At 46.8% G+C, this 23,824-nt stretch overlaps 3 protein-coding genes across 6 annotated transcripts in view; 1 reads left to right on the plus strand and 2 right to left on the minus strand.

Annotated features, from left to right (window-relative positions):
- The window catches only part of TMEM128 (transmembrane protein 128), a 26,690-nt gene extending 24,409 nt beyond the window's left edge, over nucleotides 1-2,281 (minus strand). The window contains exon 1 of the mRNA XM_050792220.1: nucleotides 1,831-2,281. Within this exon, the coding sequence (XP_050648177.1) occupies nucleotides 1,831-1,954 (124 nt within the window). The 5' untranslated portion in view covers nucleotides 1,955-2,281. The remainder of the gene's footprint in view (nucleotides 1-1,830) is intronic.
- The window catches only part of NSG1 (neuronal vesicle trafficking associated 1), a 556,677-nt gene that overhangs the window by 328,923 nt on the left and 203,930 nt on the right, over nucleotides 1-23,824 (plus strand). The window lies entirely within an intron of this gene.
- Nucleotides 2,166-5,190, minus strand: LOC126954467 (SH3 domain and tetratricopeptide repeat-containing protein 1-like). Its single transcript, XM_050789971.1, is given in 4 exon segments — nucleotides 2,166-3,454; nucleotides 3,457-3,973; nucleotides 4,291-4,384; nucleotides 5,123-5,190. Coding segments are annotated over 4 exon segments (1,968 nt in total).

The following is a 23,824-nucleotide window of genomic DNA, read 5'->3' on the forward strand; positions in this document are numbered from 1 at the left end:
GAGGCCAGCATTCAAGACCAGCCTGGGGGAAGATGATGAGACCCCATCTCTAATAAAAATAAATAAATAAATAATTAAAAACTCAAGTTTCTAAAATCAGAAATGAAAGAGGAAACCTTATTGCCGACCTGACAGAAATAAAAGGATTCCATGAAAACACCAGGAACAATTGTAAACCAACAAATCAGATCATCTAGACACAACAGCCACACTCCTACAAAGACACAAACTACCGAAAGTGACTCAAAAATGACCCCAAGTAAGCATGTGGGGTATCAGCCCCGCCCTCGGTCTCCTCGACTGTTCAGCGCGGGGTGGGGAGACAGGGAAGCATGATCCCCGTTCCCTGGCCCGCATTTCCAAGTCTGAATCCCCCAGCACCCCACAGAGGGCCTTGTAGGAGGAGGTGCCACAGACTATTGTGCCAGGAGCCACCGGAGGCTGCAGTGGGGGCTGGGGCGCTGGGTTCCTGGAGGGTCTCCTTCCAGTCAGAGAATGCCCCTGGGGAAGAAGCCTGGGTCTGAACCCCCTACCCCTCCTTGGGCAGATGTGTGGGACCGGGGCCCCTTCACATGGTCCTTTCCAAAATCTCATCCCTCCTAGGGCCAGGAGTGGGTGCCAGGCCTATGCTGGGAAATGGGCAGATTTGGCCACAGCCCCTGGGGCTCTGGGCCAGGCCACAGGAGGCACCTCTGAGTGGTCTCACTACGCCATGACGTCCATCCTGGGAGGATGGACAAAGCGCTGCAAGGCAGAGGGGACCCACAACAGTATCCCTTGTCTCAGCCATTTCCCTGGACTCAACTTCCTCATCTATCCTCTGCGGCCTAGATTTCGGACAGCCCTGCCCCCCTACTGTCTGTTCACTGCTCAGTCTGCAGTGACTGTTCCATAGCACTCCATGGCTCCCCAGTGCTCTTGGGGAAAAGACCAAGCCACAGCCTGAGGCCCCAGGCCCTGCTTAGCTCTCCAGAAGAGCTTCTCACCATCCAGCACCCAACCCACCCCCTCCCAACTCTGCACCTCCCTGCATAAGCCCTGCTCACTCACCCCTGCTCACACCCCACTCATCCCCGCTCACACTCCCGCTCACTCACCCCCATCACACCCCCACTCACTCACCACCACTCACCCCACTCATCCCCGCTCACACTCCTGCTCACTCACCCCCATCACACCTCCGCTCACTCACCCCCACTCAGTCATCCCCGCTCACACTCCCGCTCACTCACCCCCACTCACTCACCACCACACCCCACTCATCCCCGCAGCTCACACTCCTGCTCACTCACCCCCATCACACCTCCGCTCACTCACCCGCACTCACACCCCACTCATCCCTGCTCACACTCCCACTCACTCACCCCATCACACCTCCGCTCACTCACCCCCCCTCACCACCACTCACACCCCACTCATCCCTGCTCACACTCCCGCTCACTCACCCCATCACACCCCCACTCACTCACCGCCACTCACACTCCACTCATCCCCGCTCACACTCCCACTCACCCCATCACACCTCTGCTCACTCACCCCCACTCACTCATCCCTGCTCACACTCCCGCTCACTCACCCCCACTCATCATCCCCGCTCACACTCCCACTCACTCACCCCCATCACACCCCCACTCACTCACCGCCACTCACACCCCACTCATCCCCGCTCACTCACCCCCACTCGCTCACCCCTGGGCCTTCACACAGGCTACACCACCAGCCCCTCTCCCACACCTATTACTTGACTAAATCCTCTCAACCCTGTGGTCCCAGACTGAAGAGGCTTCCCTAACCCGGGGCCAAGTGCTGCCCCGCCATCATGCCACTCACCCTTTTGTGGCTTCTCTGGCCTGAAGCTCACATTCCCATGCTCAGCCCCTGCCACCCGAGGACCCCACAAGCCCCATTTGTGGGTGGGGCCTGGCACACTCTGCACAACGAGCTGCTTTTGCATGAACTGCTCTGCGGCTTTGGGCAATCACCCGCCCCTGTGTCCTCTGTGAAGTGGGATGACAGGTGCACAGGCTGCCGAGATACCAAGCAGATAACACGGGCACAAGAACCGCCGTTCAGGGCCTGGCTCATGCAGGGGCCCCAAGTCCCAGCTCAGCAGAGCCTGCCTTGATCCCAGGGTTATGTCTAGGGATTCCCAGCATGCAGGACTTTCAGTGCTCAAGGCAGGATGGTCCCTGGGCAAACCGGGAAGAGCTGGCTGCCCCAGTAGGGCACAGAGGGCCTGGCCCTGCATTGGAACCGCCTGTCTCTAGGGCTCTTGCCAACATCTGCTGTTGGCCACGACTCAGCACTTTCGATGGTGGAAAAACCACCACTTGTTTCTGAATCACAAACCCCAGGTGTGCCCTGACCCGAGTGGCCCCAGAAGGCACACAGGAGGAACCGGGGCACTCACTCTCCACGTGGCCCATCTCCTCAGCGACCAGAAGGGCCCACTCATAGTAGCCCTTGCCCTGCTGGGCCGGGCCCTGGCGGGTGCAGAGGTGGCCCAGCTGCAGGAGCACGTGGGTGAAGTCCCGGCCACACTCCCCGCAGGGCAGCCTCGAGAACAGCCACACGGCCTCCAGGAGGTAGTGCTGGGCCAGCCTGCTGGCACCCGCGTGCAGGCACAGGGCCCCGAAGTTGGCCAGCGCCACTGCCTGGTTCCTCCGCTGGCCCAGGTCCCGAGTCACCTGTAGGGCGCGGTAGTAGCCCTCGGCTGCCTGCCTAGTCCGGCCCATCCTCTTCAGAGCCACGGCCACCATGTTGGCAATCACACCCTCCTGGTCCTCACTGGCCACCACTGCATCCTGGACAGACTGCAGGATGTCCAGGGCCACCGGGCTCTGCCCATGAAGCACATGCAGCCAGGCCAGGGCCACCAGGTGGTCCACGATGGCACGGACTCCGGCAACAGCACTGGCTTCCACCGCCTGCATCATGAAGGTGATGGCCGGGCCGTGGTAGCCATGGTGGCTATACAGCTGGGCCAGGCTGGCGTGGAGAAGGCCGCGCAGCGCCTGGCCTGTGCCCGGGGTTAGGGAGGCCAGCGCTCGCCTGAGGTAGTGGGAAGTCTGGGTGGGGAGGCTCTGGGGCTGGAGGGCATTCTGGAGCACCAGGTTCACGCTCCCCAGCAAGCCGGCCAGCGAGTCCTGTGTCCTCAATGAGGCCACCTTGACACAGCTCAGCACCAGGTGGGGCAGGCACTTGCGGCTGTAGATGTCAGCCAGGAGTAGGGAGCAGTCTGAGAGCCACGCAGCCTCTGGGGCTCCCGAGTCCCTGTGCAAAAGCAGCAGCCGCTCTAGGAAGGGCAGGGCCTCCTCGGGCTGCTTGAGGTGCACGTGGTGCCTGGCCAGCAGGAAGCAGGCCCGGGCCTCGGCCTGCAGGCTCTGGCCACCCACCGCCCACCGCGGCGCCAGCTGCAGGAGCTCCCCCTCCGCCTCGGTGCTGCAGATGTGGCCGGCGTCCCCAGGAGCAGGGCCACGGCTTTGGGAACCACCTGTGTACACTTCTCCCGGTTCTTCTGCTTCCGGTAAATGCTGGCCAGGTTGGCGTACACAGCCACCACCAGGAACAGGTCCCCGAAGCTGCCTTCCAGGGCCCCCAGTGCTTCCTCAAAGTACACCCGGGCCTGGGACAGCTTGAGCCTCCTGCTGCACAGCCGCCCCAGGAGGAAGCAGAGCCTGGCCAGGGCCATGAGGAGGCCAGCGTTCTTGGCCGCCCCTCGGGCCTGTGCCAGGCGCCCAGTCAGCTCCTCCTTGTCGCTAAAGCTGCAGAACACGCTGCTCAGCCATGGCAGCGCCACGTCGTACAGGCCACGGAAGCTGGCCTTGTACCCGGGGGCGTTCAGGAACAGCAGCAGTGAGCTCAGGGCCTCTGGGTCCTCCCAGTCGTCCTCAGCTTCCAAGCAGAAGGAGGGCTCCTCAGGGTCCTGCAGGCTGTGGCTGTGCACCCCTCCTGTGATACTGTTCTTAATATCCTAGGGAAGAGAGGATGATACCACACCCAGTATCGCAGGGGGTGTACACCCACCCAGTGATATTGTTCTTAAGGTACTCCACCTCCCACCACCAGGGATATTGTTCCTAATATCCAGAGGAAGAGAGGAAAACATCATGTCCAATATAGCAGGGGAGTGTACACACCCTCTGTGATGTTGTTCCTAGTATCCAAAGGTAGAGATGATGATATTACTGGCCATATCGCAGGGGGTGTACACCCTTCTGTGATATTGTTTTTGACATTCAGTGGGGGAGAGGACAACATTAATCCGGTTATCGCGGAAGGTGTACATACCCCTGTGATGTAGTTCCTAATGTACAGGGGAGAGAGAAGAATATTGCTCTCGATATCGCAGGGGGTGTAACCACCCTGCTCCCCATATATTGTTCTTAATATCCAGCGGGAAAGAGGCTGATTTTACTTTCGATATCGCAGTGGGTGTACACCGCCCCCAACCCTGGGGTATCATTCCTAATATCCAGGGGGGAAGAAGATGACATGGCCGACAATATCGAAGGGGGTGGACACCTCTTCTGTGATATCGTTCCTGATATCCAGGGTGTGAGTGGATGATATTACTCCCAATAAAGTAGGAACCATACAGCCACCCTGGGATTTTGTCCTTAATAACCACAGGGGAGAGGTGATATTACTACCAATATTGCAAGGCGTGTACACCCCTCCTGTGATCTTGTTTCTGATGTCCAGGAAAGGAGAAGATGGCATTACTACCAATATTGAAGAGATGTACAGCCCCCATGGGATATTGTTCTAAAGATACAAGTTGAAAGAGGATGAGATACAAGTTGAAAGAGGATTGAGATTCCATCCAATATAACAAGGGGTGTGCACCCCGCCTATGATATGAATTGTAAAACCTAGAAGAAGAGAGAATGACATTCCTTCCAAAAACACACGAGGTGTACACCCACCCTGTGATATTGTTCCTGTCATCTAAAGGAAGAGATGATGATACTACTCCCACAACCGGAGAAGGTACACACCCCCCTGTGATATTGTTCCTTATAACTTGTGGGGGAGAGCATGATATTACTTCCAATATGACAGTGGCTTGACACCCAGTCTGTGATATTGTTCCTAATTTCCAGTAGTATGATGTTCCTGCCGAGAGTAGCAGGTGTACAGCCGCCCGGCGATGTGTCTCTGATTGTTCAGGGAAACACAGGACGACATTACCCCAAATCTCCCAAAAAGTGTACACCCATTGTGTGATATGGTTCCTAATATCCGGAGGTGCAGAGGATGGTGTTCGTTCTCCTATCGCAGGCTGTGTACACACAACCTGTGAAATTGTTCCTAATATCCTGAACTAAAAAAACTGCTAATAATGGACACACATTGCAGGGGGGAGTCATTTTTACGATCCACATCGTAATGGGGAGTAATAGCAACCCCCTCTCTCCTCCTCACTGTTACCATCCACATGGCAGTGGGCTGAGGCACCCCCCGCGATGGGTGAGGTGCCCCCCAATGCCATCGCAGGCTTTAATGTATTCACTTAAAGTTTTTCCCTCATTTAGATCTGCCTTTCCCTTAATAGGTCTAATTGCTGCCTGACCTTCTGTATTAGCATTTTCATGAGCAAGCAGCTGAACGATCACTTTCTTGTCATGAGAATCGGAAATAGCCTTTTGAGCCGCATCCTGCAAACGGGCAATAGAATCTGGATAAGGCTCCCTTGGACCCTGTTGAACTGTGTTAAAAGAAGGATAAGCAGTAGCAGGTTGTGAATTCTTTTCCCAGGCTCTTAGGCATGTAGTTCTGAGCTGATCAACAGCCTCATCACCCATTACCATCTGTTGATTTAGAGTACCCCATGCCTGTCCGATTCCAAGCGATTGATCAGATGTGGTATTAACGGGATGTTGGGCTCGAGCGTTTCTGCGTGCCTGATTTGTTGCTTCATCCATCCACCAGGTTTTAAATTGGAGAAATTCAGAGGGGGACAGGGTGTATCGGGCTAGTGCCTTCCAATCTGTAGGTATTCAACGTCTGTTATAAGCCACACATTGTAACAAGGAATGAACATAAGGAGAATTTGGCCCATCTGTCCAATTGCTTGCTTTAAGTCTTTTAATATTTTAAAAGGAAATGGCTCCCAGCATGCTTGAGCAAGTTCTCTGGGCTCCTCAGCTGGCGAAAGAATTGCCAGAAACTGCCAAGCATTCAAATCCCCCATTTCTTGTGCCTGGCGAATGGATGCCTGGATTGTCCCTGTGTCATCATTTGTATTTGGACCGGCTCGCAGCATTCCTCTACCATAATTAACAGATGGGCAAGCCTGGATCATTCCCTCATCATGATTGGCTGTTGGACAAGCCTGAAGCTTCCCTTCACCATAGTTACTGGGGGGGGCCTGCAACAATGGGAGCCCCAAGGCGCCTGTCAGGCTCCCCTTCCAAAAATTCCTAAGGCTGGCCTGGGGGCGGCCATTCCAGACCTTCCCCTAAAGCCGCAGTAGGTGGCACTGTTTCTTTTATACGTTTTTGGAGATTAGCATACATACCTTCCCGTTTCTCGCCCTTTTTTAAACTAGACTGTCACGGTTAACTTAGCTGATAATTAGACTCCTGATTATTCAACTTTCCTATGTCATCCTGGAACTCCTCCTCCTCCTCCTCAGTGTGGAAGGGCTCCAGTGCTGTTTTAACTGCCGACCATACAGACCAAGCAGAGACGGGAATATCGCGGCCCTCTTGTGCTCGTTTTAAGTCTGATCCCACCTTGTCCCAATCTTTTACATTGACGGTTCCATATTCCGGGAACCAAGGAGAATACTTGTCTACCAGATGGAACAAAGATGTGAGATTTGGGGTACTCACAATTACCCCTCCGCGGCGCAGTAACTGCGGTACAAGGCTTAAGTAATTCGCGAACTTACTCTCAGCCTGACCCACATTTTCCCGAGGTTTCCCTGGAATTCTCCGAGCTCCCTACTTACCCTAGAGCTTGAAGTGAAAACCTACTGGGGAGTCCTTTTTCGGTCGTCCTCCGCTTTCCACTCTCTGGTGTTCCTTCACTGGATTATTTGTAGACATTACGGGGAGCCCCGCCTTGGGCACCAGAGACCAGCTTGGGCAACCGAGGGAGACCCCCGTTTCTACCAAAAAAAAAAAAAAAAAAAAAAAAAAGCCAGGTGTGGTGTCGCGCGCCTGTAATCCCAGCTACTCCATGAGAAATCAGACAAAACCTGGCACCAGAGACTGATTTTCTTCTAAAATGCTTTCTCCAAAATATTTTTAAAACAAAAGGGGGAAATTGGAAAGGAAAATATTTTGGGCCCCCCAAATCACTAAGATAAAGGGAAAAGTCAATCTGGGAACTGCTTAGGGCAAACCTGCCTCCCATTCTATTCAAAGTCATCCTATGCTCACTGAGAAGCATGCATATCTTATTGCCTCCTTTGGAAAGGCTCATCAGAAACTCAGAAGAGTTTCTTTCACCTGCCTGTGACCTGGAAGCCCCCTCCTGGCTTCGAGTTGACCCACTTTTGCTTCAGGTTGTACCGGATCAAACCAGTGTTCATCTTACATATGTTGATTGATGTCTCCTATCTCCCTAAAATGTATAAAACTGTCAGATACAGTCAGTTTCGCTTCCAAGGTTTGGCATGTTAACGTTCTTGTTTTTTGTTCTGGAACTCAACTTTCTTGTTCTCCATGTCTCCTTGCCCTTAGTTACTGTAAACAACCTTCCCATCAGTTCTAATCAATAACTCACATCTGTTCCCTTGGTTACCTGCTCTGCACCCATTTCTCCCTTCGAAACAACACGTCCCACCGTTGTAACTCACATCCCCTTTCCCCCTTCCTTATTTGGGAAAATATTCACAAATAGCCCACCGGGTCGGTTTAGATCTTGAGGTCTGGCCCCAGCCCATGCCAGAGGTAGGGATTGCGTTAGGAATAAAAACCCCCGCTTTCCTTTGTTCCGTGTGCTCTTGCGATTGTGATTGATGCGAGCAGCACGCTTCTGCAGAAGTAAATTGTGTGGCTGAGAAAACTTTCGCTTGAGTGCTGGTTTCACTTTGCGGCACCGAGCATTTATCTCCAACAAAACCAAGCTGTGCTCTGACCACCTTGGGCCACTGTCATCAGGACATCCTGAGGCTGTGTCATGCACAAGCATCCCCAACCTTGGCAAAATAAACTTTCTAAATACTCTTATCCCCAAATGCTCAGGGAGACTGATTTGAATTATCATAAAACTCCGAGGCTGCACTCCAGCCTGGGCGACAGAGCAAGACTCTGTTTCAGAAAAATAAAATTAAATTAAAAACTCCAGTCTCCCGCACAGCCGACTCTGCGTGAATTACTCCTTCTCTCTTGCTATTCCCCCCTCTTGAGAAACCGGCTCTGTCTAGGTAGCGGGCAAGGTGAACCCACTGGGCAGTTACAGAATTGTCATTATATTGCTTGCAATTTTATATATATTTTATGCACAAATAGCTATAATCTTCTTCTACACAAGTTTAATTGGGAATGTCCTTGCATGGTGAGATCCCAGGGCAGGAAGGACGCACCCCCTACAAACCCCTAGGCCAAAACGGTCTTTCTGGCCTCAGCCAGCCTCGCGTGAGCTCGCAATCTCCTGTCACTCAGGGCCTGAGGGGGCGGGGCCTGAAGCCCCCTGCAATCAGGGGCGTTGGGGCGGGGAGCGTTCAATCAGGCGCGCCGCCGGAAAGGAGAGGGCGGCTTCCGGGATCCGGCTGGCGGGCGCTCTGTCTGCCCTTGGCCGCAGTAGGCTCTTTCTGTGAGTCTCCGCTGCTACTTCTTGGCTCTGGGAGGCCCAGGTGGCTCCGCAGCAGCCTCGGCCACCCTGTGACCTGCGGGTATTGGGACATTCCTCGCTGACTCCGGGACATCCGGGGAGCCGAGGAATGGTGAGTGGACTGCGCCTGGCTTCCTGAAGTGGGGAAGAGCGCTGGTTGAAACCTGCTGGAGCCAGCCATCGGCTGCGGAACCTGCGGACCGAGTCGCCGCGGCGCAGCCGGGCCTCAGTCCCCTTCTGTGCAGGGCCGGGCGGGGCGGGCAGCGGGACCCCTGGGTCCTGTCTGTACCTGCGGGCCCCACTTCCGCCGGCCGGAGCCCTTTCGGGAACCCCGCGCCTCCCCCACCCAGGTAGTACGGTGACCACTGGAGGGTGATCCGGGAGAGCCCCGACACTGTGAGGGGGGTTCCAGCGTGGGAGGAACTGTGGTTCGTGGGCTTCCAGTCCCACCTTTCTCCCCCTAAAATTAACCTGAGACTTTGTTTAAACGTTAAACGGTGTGTTTGAGCAAACGGTGATTCACAAACCGGGTACCGCAGTCATGGTTTGTGGTTTGGGGTCCACAGGAGGGGCGTAAATGAGAGGCTTTGATAAGGTTAATGAGGAAGCAAACCATACATACATACATATATATACACACACACACATATATATATTTTGTTTGTTTGTTTTGTTTTGAGACAGAGTCTCACCCTGTCGCCAGGCTGGAGTGCAGTGGTGCAGTCTCAGCTCACTGCAACCTCTGACTCCCGGGTTCAAGCGATTCTCCTGCCTCAGCCTCCCAAGTAGCTGGGCTTATAGGCACCCACCACCACGTCCAGCTAATTTTTGTATTTTTAGTAGAGACAGGGTTTTGGCATGTTGGCTAGGTTGGTTTCGAACTCCTGACCTTAATTGATCGCCCGCCTCGGCCTCCTAAAGCGCTGGGAATACAGGCGTGAGCCACCTTGGCCAAAATATTTTTCTGTTTCCAAGCATTTTACATGAGAGGAAAGTGGAGAATAAATCATCTGACACTCTACTGTAAAAAAAAAAATCTTTGTGCCTCTCTTCTTTTCATCCTTCCTAAGTGTACATATGACCAAAATGTGTTTAGGTTGAGGTCTCCCCGTGAAAACTTTACAGGGTGTTGTGTCCTCAGCCACCCTCCTGTCTTTTCCTAGTCCTGGCATTTTAAAACTGTCTGGGGATGACCCAGGATACCCACAGTGGCCATGTCTATTGGAGGGTCTAGTGAGTATCAGCCCCGGGGTCATCTCATCGCCAAGGACAGCCTGAGGTAGGGGGTAGAGTCTCTCAGGGGAGCAGCTGGGTGCTCTTGGCCTTAGAGGAATCTCCTGGTATAGTTTCATCTAAAATGGTGACGCCTTAGGGTTATTGAAATTTTAGGACATTAAAATTAATGGACAATACAACGTAATGTCATTAAAGTTAGGTCATTAAAATTGTTCCTCCAGCCCGAGTTTTTATTCCTCGGAGACACATCGATGGTCTGCCAATCGGATGCTGATATTGAGAGGAAAAGGCAGAAATGATTTCTGCTCTCTAGATTGTCTGAGACTTGTGAAGAGAGAAAAACTGTCCCAAAGGGCAAGGAAAACCCACCCCAGAGAGGACGTGCAAGAACTTGAATATTAAAATGCACTTAAGGCGCACAGGAGGACAAAGAGCAGTGCCAGTGCCTCCTAGGTGGTCACTGAGTACTTTACTGAACAGGATGGGTGTCCCGAGTGATAGAATGGCCTGCCGTGACACTTAGAAAGGTCTGTGTTGGAGTCAGCACTGCCTCTCCCTGAGTTTGTTACCTTGAAAAGGCTTGTCTGCTTATTTGAGTTTCAGGTTTTCATTGACAATAAGATACATTTTGTCAGTACAGCTTGAAAGATAAAAATACTATTTCCAAAGAGGCAAGGTAAAATGATGTATTTTATTTGCTAAAACTCCATATTTCTTTCTTCCCCAGAGTGAGTGTAGTAAGTTTTAAAGTTCTGTTCTTTTTAAGGGTAATTTCAAATGGAATTGTAGGAATTAGCTTTGTAAATGCTACCGGTGAAATAAAAGTGTGATAGATAAATTGATGATTTACAAAGATTCACCAGAATGTCAGTTCCCCTCTTGCAGCATGGTGAAGAATTTATGACAGTGGACACATCTGTATCCTGGTATCTAAATATCTGAGGTTTTCTTTTGTTGTTGTTTTTTGTTTTTTTTTTGGAGACGCTGTCTTGCTCTGTAGCCCGGCTGGAGTGCAGTGGAGCCATCTCTGCTTACTGCAACCTCCACCTCCCGGGTTCAAGTGATTCTCCTGTGTCAGCCTCCCGAGTAACTGGGATTATAGGCACCCACCACCACACCCAGCTAATTTTTGTATTTTTAGTAAACACAGGGTATTAGGCCTGGCACGGTGGCTCATTCCTGTAATCCCAGCACTTTGGGAGGCCAAGGTGGGCAGATCACGAGGTCAGGAGTTCCAGACCAGCCTGGCCAACATGATGAAACCCTGTCTCTACTAAAAATCCAAAAAAAATTAACTGAGCGTGGTGGCAGGCACCTGTAATCCCAGCTACTCAGGAGGCTGAGGCAAGAGAATTGCTTGAACCCAGGAGGTGGAGGTTGCAGTGAGCCAAGATCTTGCCACTGCACCCCAGCCCAAGCGACAATGCAAGACTCCGTCTCAAAAAACAAACAAACAAACAAACAACAAAAAGACGGGGTTTTGCCATGTTGGCCAGGCTGGTCTCAACCTCCTGACCTCAGGTGATCTCCTGACCTCAGGTGATCACCCGCCTCAGCCTCCCAAGGTGCTGGGATTACAGGCGTGTGCCACCACGCCCGGCCCACTCTATTTTCTTTTTATTCCCTAAATTTTAATATGTTTGAGTTTGTCTGTTTCTTTATCACTTTTTTCTTACATAAAAAAATTCTGCCTAATCCTTCGTAAAAAAAAAAAAAATCTTCCTGTGACTTCTGAAAGTGTTCTGGTTTTATCTTTCATATTTGATATGTAATAAGTTGATTATTGTTCATGGAATAGAGAAGAATGCAATGCATTTTCCCAAGTAGGTGCCAGCCTGGTTTACCTCACATTTTAAAGTGCATATGATTTCTTTTTCTATTCTACAGTGCCTACTCTATCATTCCTCAACTTTCCATATAAATGCTGGGTCATTAAGACTTTTTTCCCTTGGTCTGCTTGCTCATCTCTCTGCTAATACTGTCCTGTCCTGAATATTTTCATTTGAAAATCTTAGAAGTATGTTAGACAAGCCATCACTCTTTTTTTAGAGGACTAAAAACCATTAGACATTTGTCATTTTTACTACATATGAAAAAGTAGTTTTTCTTGCCTAATGTTTTAAATTCCCTGATTTGGGAATTTATGTGATTTCATAGGATTAGCATCTGGAAGTGGTGACATTAATGTCATTTTAAAAAACATGTGTCATATTTCCTCTTATTCCTTTCTGCCTTGACATTGTGCAATACAAATTTTAAAAATTGTTGTCTTAGTATTGTTAAATATCAATTATTGGTTTTATTTACTTCTCAATTAAATTTAATAAGCCTATTCTGTCTTGGTGTAATCACATGGGATGGGCTCAACTCCCCAGTTAACAAGTGACAGCACATGTAAAACATTGTCTACCAGGGAAACTCATTGAACACTTAGTGTTCAGACTGTGTTTTGGTGTCTGGTTCCCTAAGCACCGCTGCAGTGACACAAAATAACAGAACTTCAGCAGAAAAAGTTGTGGCAAATATATTGCATAAGCCATTTAGATGCAGTGAGTCATTCTTATTACTTGGGTTGGTGGAATCCCTTTCAAAATGTAAGTTACTAATACAAAGACTGAACTTTGCGAGCAGCCGTTTTTAAGAATAAGTAGTCTCAGGACTGATAATATTAACTCACTTATGCACATCAGGTAGGACTTTATTATGGCAGATACTAGAAATGTACAAAGTGAAGTTAAAAGGTAACTCCTAGCAGCACATCTTACTTCTTGGCTTCTCTAAAGAGATGGATGTTTCTACTTTGCTGTTGCCTTTTTGAATAGTTCAATTCTAGCATTCGTACTGCTGTGTCGGGGGGAGTATGTGTGAACAGAGTAAGAGTTGTGACAAGTCATAAAATAAATGCTTGGAAATTTTAGAATCATGTAAATAGCTTATGAATTGAGTATAGATTCCCAGTGCTGTCAGTCTCACCCATCCGTCTATCCACATGTGTGGAATGTTCTAGGACTCCGTGGCTTTTGAGGATGTGGCTGTGAACTTTACCCAGGAGGAATGGGCTTTGCTAGATTCTTCTGAGAAGAATCTCTCCAGAAAAGTGATGCAGGAAACCTGCAGGAACCTGGCTTTTGTAGGTGAGAACGACAACACATTTCACTTAATTACAGAAGTATTTCCCTATCTTCAGTGCTATTTGTGATTTGGAATGTGGCAAGGGAATGATTTGGTGAAGAAATCAGGCATGGGCACTGTGTACAATGAACATTAAATGTAGTAATGTTTCTATAGTTTGTAATAATTCATGATAATTTTGTGGGTCTGCATTTTAGGAAACAAATGGAAAGACCAGAATATTGAAGATCACTTCGAAAAACCTTGGAAAGATATAAGATAATTTGTACTGAGAAGAGGAAATAAAGTCATCTGAAGGAATCTTAGCATGTCATGAGCTTAAAAACAAGCAATCAAAACAAATAAGAGTCACTTGAAATTTATTTCTTTTTAGAAAAATTTCACCCAAAATGTAACGTACTTGAGTGTAGCAGTCAGTGTTTGAAAAACAGTTTACTTGAAAATAGTACTACAAAATTGTGTATGTGAATCTGACTATTTTGGTCACAGCCGTGCAGGTAGTAGCTGTATTTTCAGTAGTAACCCATTTACTTTCAAATAATTCAGTCATGGCAAAAAAAAAAAAAAAAAAAAAAAAAAATGCGTTTTCCCTGGTATTGGTAGCAGTGTAAGTCCAAGACCTATTAATAAGTAGAAAGTTATAAAACCAAGCAATAATAATGTGCTTGTCTTTTTTTTACAGAAATCATATGGTACAGAGACTGTGTGAAAGCAAAGAAGGTAGTCAGTATGATGGACAAGTTGTCAGCCAAATTCCAAATCTTGATCTGAATGAGAACATTTCTACTGGATGAAAACAATGTGAATGCAGTATTTGTGGAAAAGTCTTTGTACGTCATTCCCTCCTTAATAGGCACATCCTAGCTCACTCAGGATACAAACCATATGGAGAGAAGCAATATAAATGTGAACAGTGTGGGAAATTCTTCGTTTCTGTTCCAGGTGTTATAAGACACAGGATAATGCACAGTGGAAATCCGGCTTATGTGGTAAAGCTTTTTATTTTCTCAATTCAGTTGAAAGACATCAGAGAATTCACACAGGAGAAAAACCCTATCAATGTAAACAATGTGGTAAAGCGTTCACTGTTTCCGGTTCTTGTCTAATACATGAACGAACTCACACTGGAGAGAAACCCTACGAATGTAAGGAATGTGGGAAAACATTCAGATTTTCTTGTTCTTTTAAGACGCATGAAAGGACTCACACTGGAGAAAGACCCTATAAATGTACCAAATGTGATAGAGCCTTCAGCTGTTCCACTTCCCTTCATGACCATGGAAGCATTCATACTGGAGAGAGACCCTATGAATGTAAACAATGTGGCAAAGCCTTTAGTCGTTTGAGTTCCCTCTGTAACCATAGAAGTAGTCATACTGGAGAGTAAGCCTATGAATGTAAACAATGTGACCAAGCCTTCAGTTGCCTCAGTTCCCTTCACCTCCACGAAAGAATTCATACTGGAGAAAAACCCTATGAATGTAAGAGATGCAGTAAAGCCTACACTCGTTCCAGTCACCTTACTCGCCATGAAAGAAGTCATGATATAGATGCTGGGTGTAGTGACTCAGCCTATAATCCCAGCACTTTGGGAGGCCAAGGTGTGTGTATTGCTTGAGCCCAGGAGTTCATAACCAGCCTGGATTAAAACAATATGAAATAACCTGGGCAACATGGTGAAACCCTGTCTCTACAAAAAATAAAATACTGCCAGGCACAGTGACTCACGCCAGCTACTCGGGAGGCTGAGGCAGGAGAATGGCGTGAACCCAGGAGGCGGAGCTTGCAGTGAGCCGAGATCGCACCACTGCACTCTAGCCTGGGCGACAGAGCAAGACTCCATCTCAAAGTAATAATAATAATAATAATTAGCTGGGCATGGTGGCACATTTCAGTTCTCTTAGTTCTTTTTCAAGGACATAAAAAGCCACAGGAGGTTCGGGGGAAGCCCACGCGGATCATGAGGTCAGGAGATCGAGACCATCCTGGCCAACATGGTGAAACCTCGTCTCTACTAAAAATACAAAAATTAGCTGGGTGTGGTAGCATATGCTTGTAATCCCAGCTACTCAGGAACCTGAGGCAGGAGAATCACTTCAACCCGGGAGGCGGAGGTTGCAGTGAGCCAAGATTGTGCCACTGCACTCCAGCCTGGCAACAGAATGAGACTCCATCTCAAAAAAATAAATAATAAAGCCCCTTGAATCTAAGAAATGTGGTAAAAGATTTACTCTTTCCCATTCCCTCATAAACATGAAAGAGCTCACACTGCAGAGAAACCTTAAGAATGTAGGAAGTGTGGTCAAGCCTTCAAATTTTCCTGTTTTTGAAGATTTGGGAGGACTCGGAGTGGAGAAAAGCCTTTTGAGTTTAAATTTGTGGTAAGGCCTTCAGGTGTCTTAGTTCCATTTGGAGACATCAGCTCATTCCTGAGAAAAACCCTTTGAATGTCCAGAATGTGGGAATGTTTCCTTTCTTTCATACACCCTCAAGGACATAGGAAAATGCAGACTGTAGCTGGCTGGACCTTGTAAATACAAGAACGTACACAGGATTAAAACTCTAATAGTTTAGAAACTGCAAGAATATTTTTGGTTTTCACATTTACTTGAAAAGTGGTGTGAAAACTCCCACTGGAAAGAAGTTCTATAAGTGAAGCTTTTCTAATTTGGAAAGCCTGACGCAAATTAATTATCGTGCAGTGCTTGAAAAAAATGTATGAAATGTTACACAAGTTACAAGTATATTGTTTCTATCAGTGGCTCATTCTTAAAGAGTCTTGAGAATGCATTTCACCTTGTTTTGCAGGGAAACCTTGAGGTGAGAGTTCTGTCAATGCTCTTTAAGCAGTAGTACTTGAATTTCATAGATAATGGTATTTTCTTAAGTTTGTTGGTAGAATTTTTGTCTATTCATCTGATAATGTGCTGGATTCATGGTTGAATTTTGATGTTTTTCTAATATGTAGGTAAGTTTAATTTTTTTATTTCATTATTATATTTTTTTGAGATGGAGTCTCACTCTGTTGCCCAGGCTGGAGTGTGGTGGTGTGATCTTGGCTCACTGCAACCTCCACCTCCTAGGTTTAAGCGATTCTCCTGCCTCAGCCTCCTGAGTAGCTGGGACTACAGGCGCCTGCCACTACGTCCAGCTAATTCTTTGTATTTTTAGTAGAGACAGGGTTTCGCCATGTTGGCTAGGCTGGTCTTGAACTCCTGACCTCATGATTTGCCCGCCTTGGCCTCCCAAAGTGCTGGGATTACAGGCATGAGCAACTGCACCCGGCCAGGTAAGTTTCATTTGTATGTATTGCCCTGTGATTAATGGACCAGTGAATAATGATTGTGAATTGTTGGGATTGTCTTACTAGCCTCATTTGACAAATTTTGTTTATCTCTTGTCCATTATACACATTCCACCTTTGTTTATTAAAGGAAAAACTACTCTTGATGTAAAGATGTTTATTTTTTGCTAATAATGAGTTGGTATTAATTCCTAAGTACATAAACTTTACCATAGAGTATCATCTCGTGAGTTCTTTGCATCTGTTACCCTTTATTCTTTACTATTTCTGTCTGTTATTTGGATCGTTCACTTTGAATGAAGGAGAGAGAATTGTGATAGGACAATATGTTGTAACCAATCTGAGGGAGGAAGCATGCAGTCTCTCAGTCACATATGATAGTGTTGGGCTTTTAATCGATGCCTTTGGTATTGTAGTATTATAATTTATACATTGTATTTTAGAGTATTGCAGTCTTACCAGTCAGTGTCACATGATTCAGTTCCCTACCAGCCAACAGACAAACTAATCACATACTCCTGTAGGAACAAAGGAGCATCCTCAGCCGGGCGCGGTGGCTCAAGCCTGTAATCCCAGCACTTAGGGAGGCCGAGGCGGGCGGATCACGAGGTCAGGAGATAGAGACCATCCTGGCTAACATGGTGAAACCCCGTCTCTACTAAAAATACAAAAAATTAGCCGGGCATGGTGGTGGCGCCTGTAGTCCCAGCTTCTAGGGAGGCTGAGGCAGGAGAATGGCGTGAACCCAGGAGGCGGAGCTTGCAGAGAGCCGAGATTGCACCACTGCACTCCAGCCTGGGCGACAGAGCAAGACTCTGTCTCAAAAAAAAAAAAAAAAAAGCTGGGCATGGTGGCACATTTCAGTTGTCTTAGTTATTTTTCAAGGACATAAAAAGCCACGGGGGTTGGGGGGAAGCCCTGTGCATGCAGATGACGAGGTCAGGAGATTGAAACCATCCTGGCCAACATGGTGAAACCTCGTCTCTACTAAAAATACAAAAATTAGCTGGGTTGGTAGCATATGCTTGTAATCCCAGCTACTCAGGAGGCTGAGGCAGGAGAACCACTTGAACCCAGGAGGCAGAGGTTGCAGTGAGCCGAGATTGTGCCACTGCACTCCAGCCTGGCGACAGAGTGAGACTCCATCTCAAAAAAATAAATAAAGCCCCTTGAATCTAAGAAATGTGGTAAAAAATTTACTCTTTCCCATTCCCTCATAAACATGAAAGAGCTCACACTGTAGAGAAACCTTAAGAATGTAGGAAGTGTGGTCAAGCCTTCAAATTTTCCTGTTTTTGAAGATTTGGCAGGACTCAGTGGAGAAAATCCTTTTGAATATAAATTTATGGTAAGGCCTTCAGTTGTCTTAGTTCCGTTTGAAGACATCAGCTCATTCCTGAGAAAAACCCTTTGAATGTCCAGAATGTGGGAACGTTTCCTTTCTTTCATACCCACTCAAGGACATAGGAAAATGCAGACTGTAGCTGGCTGGACCTTGTAAATACAAGAACGTACACAGGATTAAAACTCTAATAGTTTAGAAACTGCAAGAATATTTTTGGTTTTCACATTTACTTGAAAAGTGGTGTGAAAACTCCCACTGGAAAGAAGTTCTATAAGTGAAGCTTTTCTAATTTGGAAAGCCTGACGCAAATTAATTATGGTGCAGTGCTTGAAAAAAATGTATGAAATGTTACACAAGTTACAACTATATTGTTTTTTATCAGTGGCTCATTCTTAAAGAGTCTTGAGTATGCATTTCACCTTGTTTTGCAGGGAAAGCTTGAGGTGAGAGTTCTGTAAATGCTCTTTAAGCAGTAGTACTTGAATTTCATAGATAATGGTATTTTCTTAAGTTTGTTGGTAGAATTTTTGTCTATTCATCTGATAATGTGCTGGATTCATGGTTGAATTTTGATGTTTTTCTAATATGTAGGTAAGTTTAATTTTTTTATTTCATTATTACTATTTTTTTGAGATGGAGTCTCACTCTGTTGCCCAGACTGGAGTGTGGTGGTGTGATCTTGGCTCACTGCAACCTCCACCTCCTAGGTTTAAGCGATTCTCCTGCCTCAGCCTCCCGAGTAGCTGGGACTACAGGCGCCTGCCACTACGTCCAGCTAATTCTTTGTATTTTTAGTAGAAGCAGGGTTTTGCCATGTTGGCTAGGCTGGTCTTGAACTCCTGACCTTATGATTTGCCTGCCTCGGCTTCCCAAAGTGCTGGGATTACAGGCATGAGCCACCGCGCCCGGCCAGGTAAGTTTCATTTGTATGTATTGCCCTGTGATTAATGGACCAGTGAATAATGATTGTGAATTGTTGGGATTGTCTTACTAGCCTCATTTGACAAATTTTGATTATCCCTTGTCCATTATACACATTCCACCTTTTTTTTTTTTTTAAAGGAAAAACTACTCTTGATGTAAAGATGTTTATTTTTTGCTAATAATGAGTTGGTATTAGTTCCTAAGTACATAAACTTTACCATAGAGTATCATCTCGTGAGTTCTTTGCATCTTTTGCCCTTTATTCTTTATTATTTTTGTCTGTTATTTGGATCGTTCATTTTGAATGAAGGAGAGAACTGTGATAGGACAATATGTTGTAACCAATCTGAGGGAGGAAGCATGCAGTCTGTCAGTCACATATGATAGTGTTGGGCTTTTCATCGATGCCTTTGGTACTGTAGTAGATAGTATTACACCATTATGGTATTATAATTTATATAGTATTTTACAGTATTACAGTCTTACCAGTCAGTGTCACATGATTCAGTTCCCTACCAGCCAACAGACAAACCAATCATATACTCCTGTAGGAACAAAGGAGATTCCTTGGCCAGGCGTGGTGGCTCACGCCTGTAATCCCAGCACTTAGGGAGGCCAAGGCAGGCGGATCACGAGGTCAGGAGATCGAGACCATCCTGGCTAACACGGTGAAACCCCGTCTCTACTAAAAATACAAAAAATTAGCCGGGCGTGTTGGGCGCCTGTAGTCCCAGCTTCTAGGGAGGCTGAGGCAGGAGAATGGCGTGAAGTCAGGAGACAGAGCTTGCAGTGAGCCGAGATCACACCCCTGCACTCCAGGAAGGGTGACAGAGCGAGATTCTGTCTCCAAAAAAAAAAAAAAAAAAAAAGGAACATCCTCACTTTTTTAATGCGAAACCACTCTCTGCTCCCAAGTTAATCCCTGTTTGGGCCTGTGGGAGCTTACACCATCCTCCTACATGTAATAACTGATGTCTGGCTTATCTGTTTAGTAATAGATGTTATGTGTTTAACAGTGCCAGTAAACGTAGGGTGCTAATTCCTTCCTCACCAGTGGGGTGCATGAGACGCTATTGAAACCATTGGCAACGCAACACAAAACGAATGGACCAGCCCTCATACAGGACACCTGCTCAACTTGACCTACCTGATGTCGGCTGACAGTTCCGAAACACATCAGCAGTCACCTGGGTCAGAACCGTGAGCTGACGATGGGCCTTCCCTTTGTTCTGCACAGTGTTTTGTGGTCTTCAGCTGTTGTCATCTTCTCCCACACTAAAATGCTGTCATCTCCTAGACATGAATGTTTAATTGCACCCCAGCATGACATTTGGCCTGTGCTTAGCGGGCAGTTTTGAGGCCCTGGCTTATTAATGCACAAAAGCACGGCACATAAGCCGACACTTATGTCCTAATTAGCAAGAATCAGGCTGTATCTCTGTAGTCCCTGCACCTACTCTGGTCACCATCTCTGTATGCTTAGGGCAGCCATGTGAACATTATTAATTATTGTACACTCCAAGACAATAGTTATTATGTAGGCAGAAGTAGTGGCCTTGTTTGTTTCTTGTGCTGCTGCTCCGCTTGCTTCTGTCCCGTACGCCCTCCTGATGAGGTGTACATCCATGGTGCCTCACGGTTCAGGCACTGATGAGTAAAGACAATGGGAAGAAAGAGTTTGCTATTAGCCCCTACCGAAGCATATGAAGAAGCATCTCAGCTGGTTTCATTGAAAAATTCCTAGCCAGGGTGTGGGCTTTTCTTATCACTGCTGCTTATCAGCATGTCAAAAGTCAAATCTTCGGACTGCAGGTCTTGCCGGCCTTAGACATAATGGCCTTACTGCATGTGGAGCTAACCCCAGGAAGATGGAGTGACACTCTTTGGAGGATTAGGTGGTCTCCTCCAATGTGGCTTGATGGGCTCCTGAACTCTTTACTTTAACCGTGCAGAGAGTCCACACTGCCAGTGATCATGTGCCACAACTCTAGATGTAGAAACTCAAAATATTCAAAACATTCTGAAACAGTTTCCATTGAAAGGGAAGAGAAAAGCAGTCAGATGCCACTCTCCGGTCAAGAGAACTAGTAGATGGCTCACAAGAACACTGTCGCTACTGTCTGTGCCTCTGTCACCACAAATATTCTGATCCTTCAGTTTTAAGGGTGTAGGGCCATTTTCCTCCCTTTCTTACTGGTAGTTCTCAAGATAACTGTATGATATGCTGGGAAGGCAATATCCTGATAATCAGGTGACATTGGTCAGAACAGCCCAGGCTCTGTTATAGTCCCTGCTCGAAACAATGACCTTTAACGCTTGTGTCCAGCAAACCACATCCTGGGAGAAAACCCAAGGTGGGCTGCTTTCTGGGGTCCCTCAGTTGTGCAAGTGAAGCATTTACAGTCAAAACTCCATCCATCTGCTCTGGGTAGCCTTCCTGATCTTGTGGTAGCGGTTCATATTGAATCCTAGACCTCTGTTGTCTTTTGTTTGCTATTTGTAAGTAATAAATTCACTTCATGGGATTTATGTATGAATGTGTTTGGTCTCATTGTACTCAAGAACAACGGCACCCATTGCACAGTGAACCCGCTTCATAATTGGTGAAACTACCTATGGCCCCCTTGTGCCACAGCAAGGAGGTTAATTCAGCCAAACATAAACTTCATGTTTGTAAAACCTTGTAGCACAATTATTACCATGTGGGAGACCTTTAACAATTGTGATGCTGATTTGAAGAACTCTGAAGGAAGAAATTTACACAAATGGGTTGGGTACATGGGAGTCCCTCCTAACTTAAAGCAACCCTTACTCCCCTCCACTTAAAAAGAGTGGAGAGGCTGGGCGCGGTGGCTCAGGCCTGTAATCTGAGCACTTTGGTAGACCAAGGTGGGCAGATCACAAGGTCAGGGATTCAAGACCAGCCTGATCAACATGGGGAAGCCACATCTCTACTAAAAATACAAAAATTAGCCGGGCGTGGTGGCGGGCACCTGTAATCCCAACTACTTGGGAGGCTGAGGCAGGAGAATCGCTTGAACCTGGGAGGGGGAGGTTGCAGTGAGTCAAGACCATGCCACTGCACTCCAGCCTGGGTGACAGGGCAAAACTCTGTCTCAGGAAAAAAAAAAAAAAGTGGATAAGAACTGAAACAGGTTTAAAATTTCACCTAATTGGAAATGCAAAGTTTACAAAAATAATATTTAAAATAAAAGGTTAAGTGAGTGCTCATTGAATTTTATGCCTCCACAAAATAGGTTGCGAATTAACTTCCACGTTTGTTGAAAGCCACCTAAGTTGGACAGCCTCCGTGTCTGAAGTTCACATGTGGCTCAAATAAGAATTATACCTGGGGATATCCCGAAGTTTAAATATGGTATCCCCTATAATATTATGAGGAATTACTGTACATAAAACAGGTTGTCTTCCTTTAACTCTGAAAATCATATTAACTTGCCTAAATTCTCCATAACGCATCGCTCTGCAGTATCCTATAGTGGACATATGTTTCCTGACCAATGAGCACTAAAATTAAGTGTGTGCGACTCACCTATGTTCTTATCGAAATGGAAATCCCCGAATCCCACCAGTTAGAATAACATGACAGAATGTCAGATTTTTGGAATCTATAAGTTTTCTGTAAGGTTATTAGGTATTGATTCCATTTTATTAATAGATATAAATATATTTAGATGACCTATTTCTCCTGTGTTTTAGTATTAATAGACTGTGTCTTTTAATTCATCCAGTTGGTCTAAGTTACAAGTTTGTGGGTTATGGAGATTGTAATATTCTTTATTATTTTCTCATCCATGGGCTCTCTAATATAAAGGGCTCTTTTAATTCTTATATTTTAGGTTGGTGCAAAAGTAATTGTGGTTTTGGACCATGAATTTTAAATTTTTATAACTAGGCTGCAGCACATCTTTGTTTATCAAAATAGAACCCATTACAATGGGCTGGGCGCAGTGGCTCACGCCTGTAATCCCAGCACTTTGGGAGGCTGAGGCGGGCGGATCAGGAGTTTGGGAGTTTGAGACCAGCCTGACCAACATGGTGAAATCCCGTCTCTACTAAAAAGACAAAAATTAGCCAGGCATGGTGGCATGTGCCTGTAATCCCAGCTACTCAAGAGGCTGAGGCAGGAGAATCTCTTGAACCCAGGAGGCAGAGGTTGCAGTGAGCCGAGATTGCACCTTTGCACTCTGGCCTGGGCGACAGAGTGAGACTCTTTCTAAAAAAAAAAAAAAAAAAAAAAAGAAAAAAAAGAAACCATTACAATGAACACATTTTTGCCAAGGAGAAATAAACTTGTTTATTCCGTGCTTTCAGGGTTTGATGAGCTCTTGGAAAGCGTTTTCTGCATCCTGCTGGTTGTGTGTTTTCCCTGCAAAACGTTGTCAAGATGCTTAAATGGTAGTTGGTTGGCGAGAGGGCAGATGAATATGGCAGCTGAGGTAAAACTTCATAGCCCAGTTTATTCAACTTTGAAGCCCTGGTTGTATGACATGTGGTCAGGCGTTGTGGAGAACTGGGCCCTTCCTTTTGACCAGTGCCGGCTCCAGGTGCTGCAGTTTTCCGTGCGTCTCATCGAACGGCTTGGCATACTTCTCAGATGTAATGATTTCACCAGGATTCAAAAACTGTAGCGGATCAGAAGACCGGCAGCTGACCACCACACAGTGACCATGACCTTTTTTTGGTGCAAGTTTGACTTTGGGAAGTGGTTTGGAGCTTCTTCTCAGTCCAACCACTGAGCTGGCTGTTGTATGAAATCCACTTTTCGTGGCATGTCACAATCTGATCAAGAAATGGTTCATTGTTGTTTCATAGAATAAGAGAAGATGACACTTCAAAAGGACGCATTTTAAACTATTTGGTCAGCTCATGAGGCACCCACTTATCAAGCTTTTTCAACTTTCCAGTTGGCTTCAAATGCCAGATGACCATAGAAGGGTCGACATTCAGTTCTTCGCCAACTTCTCATGTGGCTGTAAGAGGATCGAATTCAGTGGTTGCTCTCAATTGGTCATTATCAACTTCCGGTGGCTGCCCACTACGCTCCTCATCTTCAAGGCTCTCGCCTCCTTTGCAAA

Source organism: Macaca thibetana, chromosome 5 (genome assembly GCF_024542745.1).
Source record: "Macaca thibetana thibetana isolate TM-01 chromosome 5, ASM2454274v1, whole genome shotgun sequence".
In the NCBI taxonomy this organism is placed as follows: Eukaryota; Metazoa; Chordata; class Mammalia; order Primates; family Cercopithecidae; genus Macaca; species Macaca thibetana.